Genomic DNA, 12,002 nt, shown 5'->3' with positions numbered 1-12,002 from the left:
ATGAATTATTTTTGGAAGTGTTTGTAAAAATAATTAATTAATTAAATATATATATATATAAAGACTCTTAGTTACTGCTTTATAAATGTTTATAAATACAAGCCAAGACCACACAGTGAGAACTTCTGCTTACTCTTTATTTTCATTTTACAATTGCCTCGAACTTCCTGTACTTACACATTGCTGGTTGTTTTTAAGTTCAGTGCAGTAGCATCAAGGGAGGGTGGTGGAACTTGACAAGAACAGAAGGTTTATTTATGGGAATTACAGGTGAGATGTAAGCAGATACAATAGTTTTTAATCAGTGCAGCTTAACATTGCTTTATAGATTAAATAATGCCCTTTAAAATGGTTTTGGGTTAATTGTGTCTGTGGGAAGCTTTGCAGGTGATGAACTGCTACTTGAAAACAAATCTAGTAAGAATGCAGTATTTCACTTAGGGAGAGCCCAAAGTGTTTACCATAAATAATAAGAGTGTATATTTGGGTGTCTCTCAACAAGTTTTGTTCTACATTTTTGCTGGCTGCTCTTAGGTTGTCACTGGTGCACTGCAGAGTATTTCTGAACAGCAGCACTGAGTGCTTTGCTTGTTCAGGCCTTTTATAGCTGGCATGGTGATGCGAGTTTGTCCTCTTCCGTCCAATGGTGATGTTGATGGTAGCAGCCATGTTTCCAGTTGCACAACAGCTGTTTAGGTTGTGTATTTGCACACACTTTCCATGTAGTTTAGAATCAGTGTCTTTGTACCCAATGCTCGCTTCTGTGCTGTGCCTCTTCTTCTATGGAAACCTTTGCTTGTTTGGATGCTATGAAAGCCTCAGTGACTTTCAGTCTGAATACTTTGGAAAGACGATAGTACAGAATTGGGTCAAAGCAGAGGTTTGATATTGCAAAGAGCAAGGTAGATTCTTTTGCATGAAAGAGAGTTTGCTTCACAGAGCAGCTGGTTATGGCATTGCTCTGGCTCAGAGTGTAGGGGATGCGAACGACGTGGTAGGGAAGGAAGCACAGCAGGTAGGCAGCTGTTAGCAGCAGGATGCTCACCAGGGCTTTCTTCACGTTTCTGTAACTCTCGCTGTATTTGTTTATGTAGAGCTGTCTAACAACAAGGAAATTAGAAATGAGGATCATAGCTGAAAAATTGAGGAATATTGCCGTACACACGAAGTTTGTAAAAACATGCCAGTCTCTCCCAAACTTTGTTTTGAAATCGATGCACCTTGCATTAGGTCTTTCTTCAATTGTTTTTATAGGAATTGCCATGTTAGGCACTGTTATCAGGAGAAGCATTGTCCATACAACTGCAGACAAAATCTTGGCAAATCCAGGCTCCTGAATGCGATAGATCTTAGAGCTGTGCATCAGCTGAAGGTACCGATCCATGCTTACAAATCCCAGGAATATAATTGATAAATACATGTTCAGGTAGATGAGGCAGGCTGTCACTTGGCAGTGAAATATCTGCAGTTTCCAGGGCGCAACACCGAGGTCAACTATTATCTTTACTGGCAACGCCAAAGTCAGTAAGAAGTCCGCAGTCAGGAGGTTGATTAAGTAGATGCTCATACACTTCTGCTGTTCATCTTTCTGCATGAATGCCCACAGCGCAAAACAACTCCCCAGAAAACCCATAAGAAAAATCAAGTAGTAAAAGTAGGTGAAAGGTTCCAGTTCTGTTTTGATGTAGCATTGGGAAGCATTGTTTGGCATTGTGAACTTCTTGTGCACTTTGTTTTGCTGGCCGGAGTGATCAAGAACCTGTGAAAAACAGCCGAGAAGACATCAACCTTTCTGAGCAACGTTCATTGTTCTCTGGGAGTTTTGTTTGGGTGAGTTCATGAAAAGATGCTGTCAGGACAAAACGTGTATTTTTCTCATGCTGCTTCACAAATGTTGGAGAGATCTTTGTTCTCCTGTCGGAAATGTTTGGAAATGCACAGGATTTGTTCCTGGAAGCACACAGACTTGTCAGAAGTGTTTCCACAAGAGCAGTGTTTCAGACTGCACGCTGGGCTCAGAAAAAATCCAAACCCAGAGAAGCTTTGAAACTGCTCGAAGTTAAACACCTGGTTAATGGTGGTCACACTGGAGCTTTGTAACTTCAAGATGGTTGAAATGACATTTAAAAATAAAGGGTAGCAATCTGGCTTTAGGAAAGAACAGCTCAGGGCTGATGTCCTCCTGCACTCAGCAGTGCTGCCTGGCCCCAAAACATGGGCGCTGTGCTGGGTGCTGCCGACAGCTGCCCGGCTGGGCTCCTGGGCCTGCTGTGCCTGCTGTGCCTGCACTCTTCACAGCTGAACTTCAAGCCCTGGGTTTACATAGCAGTAGGCAGAGGGGAGCAGACAAAGACTGACAGCACGTACCTGTCTTAGGGCCCTGTGAGGAGTCCGGAGCAGCAGTCTGTTAGCATTCAGTGTCTCTCAGTATGTTTCCTCATAGTGTGAGAGCAGATTTTCCCCTTGCTGCCTCTGCTGTTTTTTTTTAAATGTGTCTGTGGTTTTTAAATGCTCCGACTGACGCAATTAAAACCAGCATTCAAGCAGCCAGGGCACGTGGAAGTTATGTAGAGAGGTGATGTGGAGCTGCCCACTGGTGCTGTGGTTGTTCCCTTCCTGCAGTGCAGGCAGGGGATGCTGAGGCTGCACCATGAACAGGTGCTGAGCACAGCACAGGGATGGTAGAGTCCAGCGAGGATGGCTGGGGAGGTACTTCTATAAGGAGTTAAAACTCTGAACCTTTAAAGGCTTGTTAGGTACTGCTAAAACAGCAGCACTGAAACCCAGCTTGTTAGTGCCCTGTTAGCTGAGAATCCTCAGGAGTTTACTGATTTTGCACCATAGTTGTGTGAAAAACCAAGTTAAGAATGTCTGGTTTTAGGCTTAGTCACAAGCTGAAGGTTCAGACCATATTTGTTGAGATGCTTGCAAAGCTTCTTCATCTGGAGTGCTCCTTTGTTCAGTTTTGAGCAGAGGTGGGTTGATGCTGTGCTGTTGTGCTCATTGTGCAAGGCTGATCTTCATGGTATCGCTTACTTTTTAAACTGAAATGCAGGATTCAGTCTGTTTTTCTGTGTATCTCCCACATGGGCCAGCTCTGTTGTGCAGAGTGGGATGGAGAGAGGCTGGAAGGGGAGAAGGGCTGAGGGCTGCCCCAGGTGGCAGTGGGCTGGTGTGCTCTGAGCCCTGGAGCTGTGGGGCATTGCGGCAGTGGCACAATGTGAGGGCAGTGCTGTGGCTGTGTGGCAGAAAAAACCCTCAGAAAGTCACTTGCAAACACTCAGTTTTCTCTCAGCTTTTCGACTCAGAGAAGCAGGCGGAGCCTTTGAGGCACAGTGATGAGCAGATGATGCAAATCAGTCCCAAGGGATCTTCCCTCTCTTCCTGCACACAGCCACGAGGTGAGTGCTGGGGCTTATCCTTGGGGAGCGATCTGCGTGGTATCCGGCCCATCCTGTACCCCAGTCACGTGCTCTGTGCCCAAACACATACAAACAAGCAGATCCACTGTGTGCTTTTGAAGACTTTCATGGCTTTCATTGACAGATTAAAAAGCGATACCCCATTATAACAGGTCTGCATCGTAAGTGAAAAATGTGAGCATACTTGGCACGAGGGTTGTTGCAAGTTCTGTGCAGAAACAGCTGCTGGTGATGAAGAAAAGAATTGCTGGCATTTCTATTTACATGCACAGGGAGAGCAAATCTGCCCAGCAATGTGTGCGTCCATGGACCCTCCCGAGGGGTCCCACGCTGTTGGCTGTGAAGTGCTGTGAGCTCCAGCAGGGCCCTGGGTGTGCTGGCAGAGCTTGGCTGGCAGGGCACAGGAGCACCATGCAGGCAGTGAAACAACCCTGCGATCCTCAGAGCCTTCTGTCAGGGACATTAGGCCTTCCCTGCTGTGCTTGGCTTACAGCTGGTAGCTGTGGGGGGGCCCTCTCTACATCTGCTGGCTGTGACTGTGAGGTCCAATCATCAACACTTGAGGTGTTCTTGTTTGCAATAGAGATTGATCATTTCTGGGGACGGCTTCTTGCACAATTAACCTGGGACATGGTGTGCTGGGGAAAGTGACACAGAATCAACTTAGCAGCACAGGAAAGAGATTGGCCTCATACCTTTCCATCCTGGTTTGTACAGCAGTTAAGAGCAAGGTTGGCAGTGTGGAGCAGAGGCTTGGCTGAATGCTGGAGTTATTGAGACTTGAGACCAGATTGCTGTGGGGTCAGTGGTCTCACGTGAAGTTACTGGAGAGAGCTGGTTTTGTTGTTTGTTTTTAATTGAAACTCTTCAGAAGCTCGGGGTTCAGTGTTGCTTTGGAAACACCGCATGGTGTCAGCATACTTTCACCTGAGTTGCCGTATGTAACTTTTTGTCATTGTGGTGTCAGTGAACTGGTAGGATACAGGGTCAGTTCTTCAGTATCAGTAGGTTTTGTTTCTTTTCCCAAAGCTTGCGAAGTAATAAAGAAGTTATACAAGTATGTATTGCAGACATGGATTTCATCACTGTATGCCACCGTATTTTGACAGATGCAATTATTTAGATTTATGTAGGCAAATAAAACACATCTCGTATAAGGAACCAAATGTTTTTACCTTCAGTTACAAGTAGTTACCCACAAACCAAAAGGTTCCCTTCCACTGTGGATTATTTCTTTTGCTTGAAAGAAAGAGCCTGCAAAGCTTCGTTGTGAGTCAGGGAGCTCATGGTGGCAGGTGGGGGTGCAGGGCTGTTAGCTGCAGATCAGCGATGTCAGACCAAGAGGCCTTGGAAAGATACAAAGACTGTATTTAAACAAAGTATCACCCTGAGACATTCCCTGTTTGGATTAAAGTATCATACCGTGGCAGAAAGGTAACAAATGTTATTTCTGTTTCTATAACTTCACTGTAATGCAAAATAAGAGCTTCCAGAGTCATTACCTGAAAGCTTTTGTGGGTACTTCATACATTGGTGAGGTTTCCCTTTGTGATGATTACAAAATAAAAAGGCTGCCCTGCAAAGTATCACTACAAGAAGATTACAGTTGCATGTGGAAGGTTGGTGTTTCAGCTGTTACTTTTCTACATACCATGTTTTACCATGGTTTTCTTACGCTTTTGGCACTATCAGTCCATTCTTTGTGGGTTTAAATCTAGCCAGAGAGGCCCAGCTGAGCTTCCTGTGTTGCTTCAGGGGCTCTGCTTGGGTTGCGCTGGGCTGATCTGCTGTTCCCAGGTCCTTTGGGCTGCCCTGCTGCTCCTCAAGCATGTCCTGCCTGGCTTCATGAGAAACGAGGGCAGTTCTGGGGCTGGAATGTTGGGTGATTCTTTCAGAACCGTGGACTGGAGCTGCGGAATGTTTTGCTCCAATTCTTCTCTTTCCTGAGATCCAGATAGTTCACATTGCACCACAGTGCAGTCGTAGCATCAGCTGAAATACTACATAGTAAATACACTGACAGCACGCAATGGGCTTTGTATAGAGAGAAACACTGCTTGGTATTTTGTGGTTGAAACATTTTCTGGTTTATTGCTGGTCATCATCTGTTCCGTTTCTTTCTGCAGTGCCAATGTTTGCACTATGGGGTAACTTGCAAGCATGTGTTGTTCTACAGACCTGAACTTACAGAATGTTCATGCTTTCCTGCAGTGTGTTTGATCTCCTTGATTTAGTAATGTCAGCCTCACCTGACGTTTTCAGCTTGAGGTGCAGTTTTTGATACAGCCTTTCTCTAAAAGGTTGGCAGAGGAAAAAATAAATAATGGGATCGAGGCACACGTTGGCAGCAGATAAGAGCAGAGTGAACTCCTTGGCGTGGAACAGAGCCCTCTGCGAGTGGCAGTTGAACTGCGAGCTGGTCTGGCTCAGGGTGTATGGGATTCGGCAGAAGTGGTACGGCACAAAGCAAAGGACAAACACGAACATGATGGTGAATATGTTGCGGCTGGTTTTTCTCTTAGTGAAGTCCGAGTTCCTTCTGAATTTTTTGTAGGAGCTGTATATTTTTTTTGAGATTGAAGTGTAAAAGATGATGAGTAGGAGGAAAACAACCCAGAAAATCCCTGTGCAAATATAACTGGACGCCTTGTGCCACTGTTTGCCGAGCTCGCTTTTAAGACCGATGCATTTTCTGGAATAATTTGCTTTAGAGATTTCATTAGTTAAAATCATATTTGGAAGTGTTATGAACATAATCAATACCCATATGATGACAGAGATGACCTTACTGTAGTGAGCCGTGTGAACTAAGGAGGTGAATAAAGGCTTCACGATTTTGTAGTACCTGTCAAAACCTATGAGGCCAAAAAATGTTATTCCGATATACATGTTTGCATAAAAAACGACAGCAGAGTATCTGCACACAAACGTGTTGAGCTGCGGAGGCGCGATTTCTGAGTCGGCAAGAATTTTGAAAGGAAATGTCAGACTCATTAGGAGATCAGCAACAACGATGTTTTTGAGATAGACGATGAAACTCTTCTCACTGGAGATGCACAGGAAGATCCACGCTGCCACGCCGTTCAGCAGCAACCCTACCATGAAGATCAAGCAGTAGATGAGGGGAATGACTGTCTTTGTAATTACTGTGATGTTACTGCAGCTGCTTCCCGAGGAATTTGTGCTGGAGTTGAACATCTTACAGTGTCTTTGTTCCTAGAAGCAGAGGAAATAGTATCTCAGTAAGATAAAACAGTACTGTGCCTTCCATTAATTAGTGTAGGATTTCTAATCTTTTTTCAAAGTGAACTTGGTATACTTCTCAGAAACTACGTTGTTCTTGTTTCCAGCACAATAAGTACCTTCCAGGTGGTGCCATCCCAGTGTTGGTGATATCCAGGGGCACAGTGCTGCTCTGAGCTTCTGTCACTTCTTCCAGATTTGGGTCCATCTATTTTGCTCAAGTCCTGTCCTGTGCTTCACAGTGTGTGTGAGCCCATGTACTGGGAAGCCACAGTGTTCAGTGACTGTAGGTGCAGCTCATAAACCCTGAACAACCCGTGTGTATCTTAGCACTGATTTACTAGGGAATGTATGACAGATGTAAAAGTTCCTTGTACAAGTGTTGTGTATATGGTCATTATAAATATGCTTCTGTTAGTGAAGCCTGGGAATAGCTAATAGATGCCAGTGTTTTCTGATGCATTCTTGGAGAGTCTTCTGTGCAGCTAGCACAGTTTGCTTTAAGGAGTTAATAACACAACATACAGGAGTGTCTATATTAGCATGAATCAGAAGTGAGAGCTGCCCTCCCAAGTCGTTCAGACTTAAATTTTAGAGGATCCCCACAGAGGCTCCGAGAAATCACAGCTGCTGTCTGCTTTTCTTTGGCAGCTTTGTTGGGGTGGATTACCCTCTGTAGGGAAGTCTGAACAGATACAGGTATATACTGCTGCTCTGTGGGCATGTGAACACCTGGGCAACTGGGGAATGTGTGCTGCAGAGCAGGGGAGAGAAATATCCTGTTTGTTGGAAGAGGAACCATTTCCTTACTGCTGCAATTCAGAGCTAACAGCTGATGCTTCTGTGTAGCAGATCAGAACCCCAATTCAACCTAGGAGTAACTGGAAATGGAAACTTTATTTCACATGGGCAAAATTGTTTCCCTCAGTATTTTGTTTTCTTTGTGTCTCTGGAGGACACTATGAAGGCTGACAAACTTTGTGTCTGTTTTGGAACGTGCTTTGATAAGTGTAATAATGAGCAGGAGTGCTCAGAGCTGCAGTTCAGCTCTGCCTGATGTCTTCCCACAAGCAGACCCACAGCCCTGTCTTTAGGCTTTTCTCGAGTCATTAAGGCTCTCTTTTCTGTTTGGCTGAATTTTTAAAGGCTGAAGATGGTGTGGTGAGTGGCTGTTAGAATAGAGCCACCAGGTGAGTGGGTGTGCTAGGATTGAGACTTAATCACAGGTAAGGTTTGGGGTGGTACTGCCAGAAGAATGACCTCTGCTTCTCCCATGTATCCTCAGTCAGGGGGAGAGCACCACCAACAATTGGCAGTCTTATCTAGGGTGGAAATCTACTGTCTGAAAGCTGTTCTCTTCCCACTGCTGTCTGCTGCGTGTGTGTCCTGTCCATCCTGCAGGGCTGTCTGAGCAGGACCTTCTCTCCCCATGTGGTGTGCCTGAGTTATTCCTCACCTGCTGGGTTTGTGTAAATGATATACGTGCAAGGTTTGGGTGCTTGGGCCTGGCAGCAGCAGGTATTAAATGGCTTGAGAAGACCACAAAGTAGTTCTCATGCTAAGGTATCATACTACAAAGGATTATTTCAGGATAGTGTGGTCAGAGATGAAGCTGCTACTACTTTGTGTGTTGTTTGTAGCAGCATGGAGGAAACCCTAGACATGGAAGATGTCTCTTCTGATGGCAGCAGATTTATCAGCTGCCTGTGCCTGAGAAGGAAGCCAAAGTCCAAGACAGACACTTAACCCTTTTCATACCTGTGGCATGCCATTACCTTTCTGGATTGGACTGCTGCGGTGCTTTTAGTGAAGGTGTTAAGGGTCTCGAGAACCTTCCATCGTTAGCACAGGGCCTGTCCTCCAGCAGGGTGATCTGTTGGGCAGCAGAGCACAGTGGTCAGAGCTGTCATCACAGTGCTGCTCTGTGCAGAGGCAGCACACCACCTCTGACCTGTCAGCAGGCCCTCAGCATTGCTCTCTCATGGTGAGAGAGCTGTGTTTGCCCTGGACCATCACTGCATTCATGCTGCTCCAGGCTTCTGGCTCTGCTGCTTGCATCTCACTGCTGGCATTCCTGATAAAGTTACCTGTGCTTTTTCTCACCTGGCTGGGCACCCAGCTCTCTCTGACAGGCCCTGTCTCCAACTGGAAAGGGCTGTTTTTGGTCTTGAATGTATTCTGCAGTACTGAGTGGATATTTTCAGCTATTTATGGAAATTAATACAGCTGTTTGATAGATATGCAATGCAGCTGCTGGGTCAGAAATGATCGGCAGTGGTCATTTTCTCCAGAACTCTTTTTTGAGTTGCTAAATGGCATTTATCAGTGAGGAAGAACATGCCAAGCTGATCTCTGGTGTTCTGAGACAGTGCTGACAGAAGAGCCCTGATGGAGGTGTGCTCTGCAGTGTGGTCTGTGTGTGCGGCCCCGAGAGCAGAGCCTGGCCATGTGCCCAGTGCAGTGCTTGGCACAGAGTGGCAGAGAAACTTCACTTGTGCTTCTGTAGCAAAAGGTAGTAAGCAGAGATAGCAGCCTGCATGGTATTCTTGGGCCTGGCTCAAAGAAGGGGGCTCTCCTGAGTGTGGCAGTGGTTTTCACATGGTCTCAGTGCCTTCCTCACTTCTGGGACCTCTGCAGGATAGAGTGGGTCTGTCTGAGCTCATCATGGGAAGAGCAGGCATCCTACTCTGTCCATTGTAGCTGTGCTTCTCCCTTTTGGTCCAAAAAAACAAGATTTAGAATATTCTGTTGAGGAGATAAGAATCAGTCATTGGTGGAGGTGTTTTGTCATGTGTTCAATTTTCTTTACAAGTTACTGACTTCCTGAATGTGGGATGAATGAAACCAGATGCTGGGCCTGGACCACCTCCAGCTCAGAAAGCCTCCAGGGCTCTTATAAGATGATGTGCCTGGGCCTGGACCTGTCTGCTGTGGGTGCTGCCCACCATTTCCTCCTGTGAGCATCTCACGTCCAGCCCCGTGCAGCTGCCTTGCTTAGCATCACTGACAGCTGCGCAGGCACTGCAAGGATCTGCCCTGCCATGGGCAGCGCTGCCTGGACATGCCATGTCTGTCTGCAGCCCTTTGCTGTGCTTGGAGGCAGTGTGCCCTGTGGGGCACTGCTTGGTGCATGCAGCACCAACAGGTTCTCCTGACCAAAATTGGTACAGGCAGTTGGACTGTGTGTGACATTTTCTCCTTTGTGATTAATTCCTGGTGCTCTGAAGGACAAAGCCAGTGAGGAGAGCCAGTGGGTGTGAGGAGCAGTTGTAGATAAGATCGTTTTCTTTGTCATTACATTAGCAAGCTCTCTGGAGGGCAGCATGAGCTCGTTTGGTTGCAGAGCAAGGACACCTCAAGGCTGGAATCAGGAACTGCTTCATTTCTTCTTGTGCGACGGTCCCTGTGCTGTGCTGTGTGCAATCTGACAGCCTCGTTTTCCTAACAGGAATTTGAATTTTTCTTTCTGCTTTTGTCTCCAGTTTTTGGACAAGACTGTCCTAAAAATTCAGCCTCTTAGCACTGAAAGATCAGCACCTGCATTGCTCCCTGGTGATACAGGCTGGTGTGTCTAGCAGCAGGGATCCCTATGTTAGTTAAGGACCAATGGAGTAGTTTAGCAAAGGAATGAATGAGTGCTGCTTCTAAAGCTTCCCATTCCAGTTTTGCTTGGTTTGTGAGCAGCCTGGTTTGCCTCAATGATTCTGCTCCACAAGAAGCCCTGGGATCACAGCAGAATCATAGAACGGCTTGGATTGAAAAGGACCATAAATGATCATCTGGTTTCAATCCCCCTGCCATGGGATGCTGTTTTCCTCAGGTTTTACGTGTATTATTTTGGCAGTTGCTTTATTGTTATGGCCAAAGACACCAGCTCAATAAATATAGAAGTAGTTGCTGAGGAGATGCGTGGCTGCTTCCTGCAGTGGTGCCCCGCGCTCCCTCCCTGCACACAGCAGCTCCGCTCGGTGCAGTGCCCCACACTGACAGGGAATGCCTTCATCTCTTGTATCTATATACGGTTCCTTTGTGTTCTAAAGGGTTGATTTGTTTCTGGTTTATATTACACCTGAATGGTTTTTCCATTGCCAATTAAAGACAAAAGTGATATTTGTTTAGAAGTTTAACAAAACTGTTGAGAAGCATTGGTAATGTACAGAAATCTGTCACAGAGGGATCTTCCACCTGGCAGTATTTTCAGCTTTTTGGCAGTTAAATAGAAGCACAGAACACAGCCTTTGCAATCGCCTTGTAACGTAAAGCACCGTAAGTGCTGCATGAATGGCAGCAGGTTGTTACTTACTGCTCACAGCGAAGCCTCCTGCGCTGCCCTGCTGCGCTCATTGGTGCGTTCCTTCCAGCCGGGCAGTCGGTCACTTCCTTGCGATGTTGTCCTGCTCTGCTGTCAGCGTGTGCTTCGGAGAGCAGAGCTGAGGAGCTGCTGACCGTGCCCTGCTGCTCTGCCTGCCGTGCTCCAAATGTCAGCGCTGCAGCTGGCCAGAGCTATTTTGGTGCGCTCAAAAGTCCTTCCGCGGAGATCAGCTTTGAGTTGGGTTCAAAAGAGACACGTTGGTGCATTTAGCAAAGCAGTGAGCTGAAGTTAAGGGCGGGTGTTTTCTTTTCTTAAGCAGTTCCCAGGCCTGGCCGTGACCTCTTCTGTAAGGCTGCCTGCCCCGATGGCTTCTGTTTTTGTTGAAGGGAGTGTTCTTTGCTGGAGTTCACAGGGCTGCGTCACGTTTGCTCTGGGCATGCTCTGAGGCCCAGAGATTTATTCTTGGGACAGGTGATAAATCTCTGCTTTACAGCTGTTTTCTTTCTTCTTTCTGCAGTGTTATCTTATTTTGCCTTTTAAAATTTTATTTTATTTACCTTAATCACCTGCCTTCCTCCCTTCCTATTCTTTTCATACGTTTACCGAGAGGCATGGAAACCAAGCACAAAATCCATTGAAATGTTTGCTAAACAAGAAGCTAGTGTAATCTCTTATTAGGAATGTGGGGATATACTGCTGTTTATATTAAAGTAACGTTTGTAAATGGTGTATGGCAGTGTTAACAAACGTTCAGCAGATGACTTAATCTCTGTTTTACAATGCACTACCCAGGGCCCCCTCAAATACACATTGCCCTGGCAGACTCTTCTTCCATGCTTGCAGAAGGTGTGCGGTGCTGCTGCTTTGCTGCGTTGCGCCCATCCTGCACACAGCCAGGGCGTGCTGACCTGAGTTAACAGTCCCTAAAGGTCACTGAGTCTTTCTCAGTGATATATGGTGACATCTTCAGAGACCTTAACAAAATTGCCTTGCATTTTTGCTCCAGCTTGCAGCTGAGGAAGGAA

General features: G+C 46.2%; 3 protein-coding genes across 19 annotated transcripts in view; 1 reads left to right on the top strand and 2 right to left on the bottom strand.

Moving 5' to 3' along the window:
- The window catches only part of MED12L (mediator complex subunit 12L), a 92,226-nt gene that overhangs the window by 22,048 nt on the left and 58,176 nt on the right, over positions 1 to 12,002 (top strand). The gene's annotated exons all lie outside the window — the stretch shown is intronic.
- On the bottom strand, positions 117 to 2,502 carry GPR171 (G protein-coupled receptor 171). Of its 2 annotated transcripts, none has more exons than XM_015872160.3 (2): positions 2,368 to 2,502; positions 117 to 1,759 (listed from the first exon to the last, which is right to left on the bottom strand). In XM_015872160.3, the coding sequence occupies exon 2, from the start codon at positions 1,709 to 1,711 to the stop codon at positions 734 to 736; it is 978 nt and encodes a 325-aa protein (XP_015727646.2). In that variant the 5' UTR covers positions 1,712 to 1,759; positions 2,368 to 2,502; the 3' UTR covers positions 117 to 733. The 2 variants fall into 2 exon arrangements, with proteins under 2 accessions (XP_015727646.2, XP_085369604.1); XM_085513478.1 differs by having other exon boundaries at positions 117 to 1,950; positions 2,368 to 2,461.
- Positions 4,256 to 11,375, bottom strand: P2RY14 (purinergic receptor P2Y14). 2 transcript variants are annotated; one of them, XM_015872158.3, is made up of 3 exons: positions 10,969 to 11,375; positions 8,441 to 8,538; positions 4,256 to 6,638 (listed from the first exon to the last, which is right to left on the bottom strand). In XM_015872158.3, exon 3 carries the CDS (start codon positions 6,618 to 6,620, stop codon positions 5,607 to 5,609), a length of 1,014 nt encoding a protein of 337 aa, XP_015727644.2. In that variant the 5' UTR covers positions 6,621 to 6,638; positions 8,441 to 8,538; positions 10,969 to 11,375; the 3' UTR covers positions 4,256 to 5,606. The 2 variants fall into 2 exon arrangements, with proteins under 2 accessions (XP_015727644.2, XP_015727645.2); XM_015872159.3 differs by lacking the exon at positions 8,441 to 8,538 and having other exon boundaries at positions 10,969 to 11,352.

This window comes from Coturnix japonica, chromosome 12, assembly GCF_054131305.1.
Source record: "Coturnix japonica strain WE chromosome 12, WE-NBRP24, whole genome shotgun sequence".
Lineage (NCBI taxonomy): Eukaryota > Metazoa > Chordata > Aves > Galliformes > Phasianidae > Coturnix > Coturnix japonica.
The sequence above is the reverse complement of the archived record's forward strand: the minus strand, read 5'-3'. Positions and strand labels throughout refer to the sequence as shown.

Excerpts from the sequence above, each read along its gene's own strand:
- GPR171 (XM_015872160.3), bottom strand. The coding sequence starts at position 1,711 with ATGCCAAACAATGCTTCCCAATGCTACATCAAAACAGAACTGGAACCT.
- P2RY14 (XM_015872158.3), bottom strand. The coding sequence starts at position 6,620 with ATGTTCAACTCCAGCACAAATTCCTCGGGAAGCAGCTGCAGTAACATC.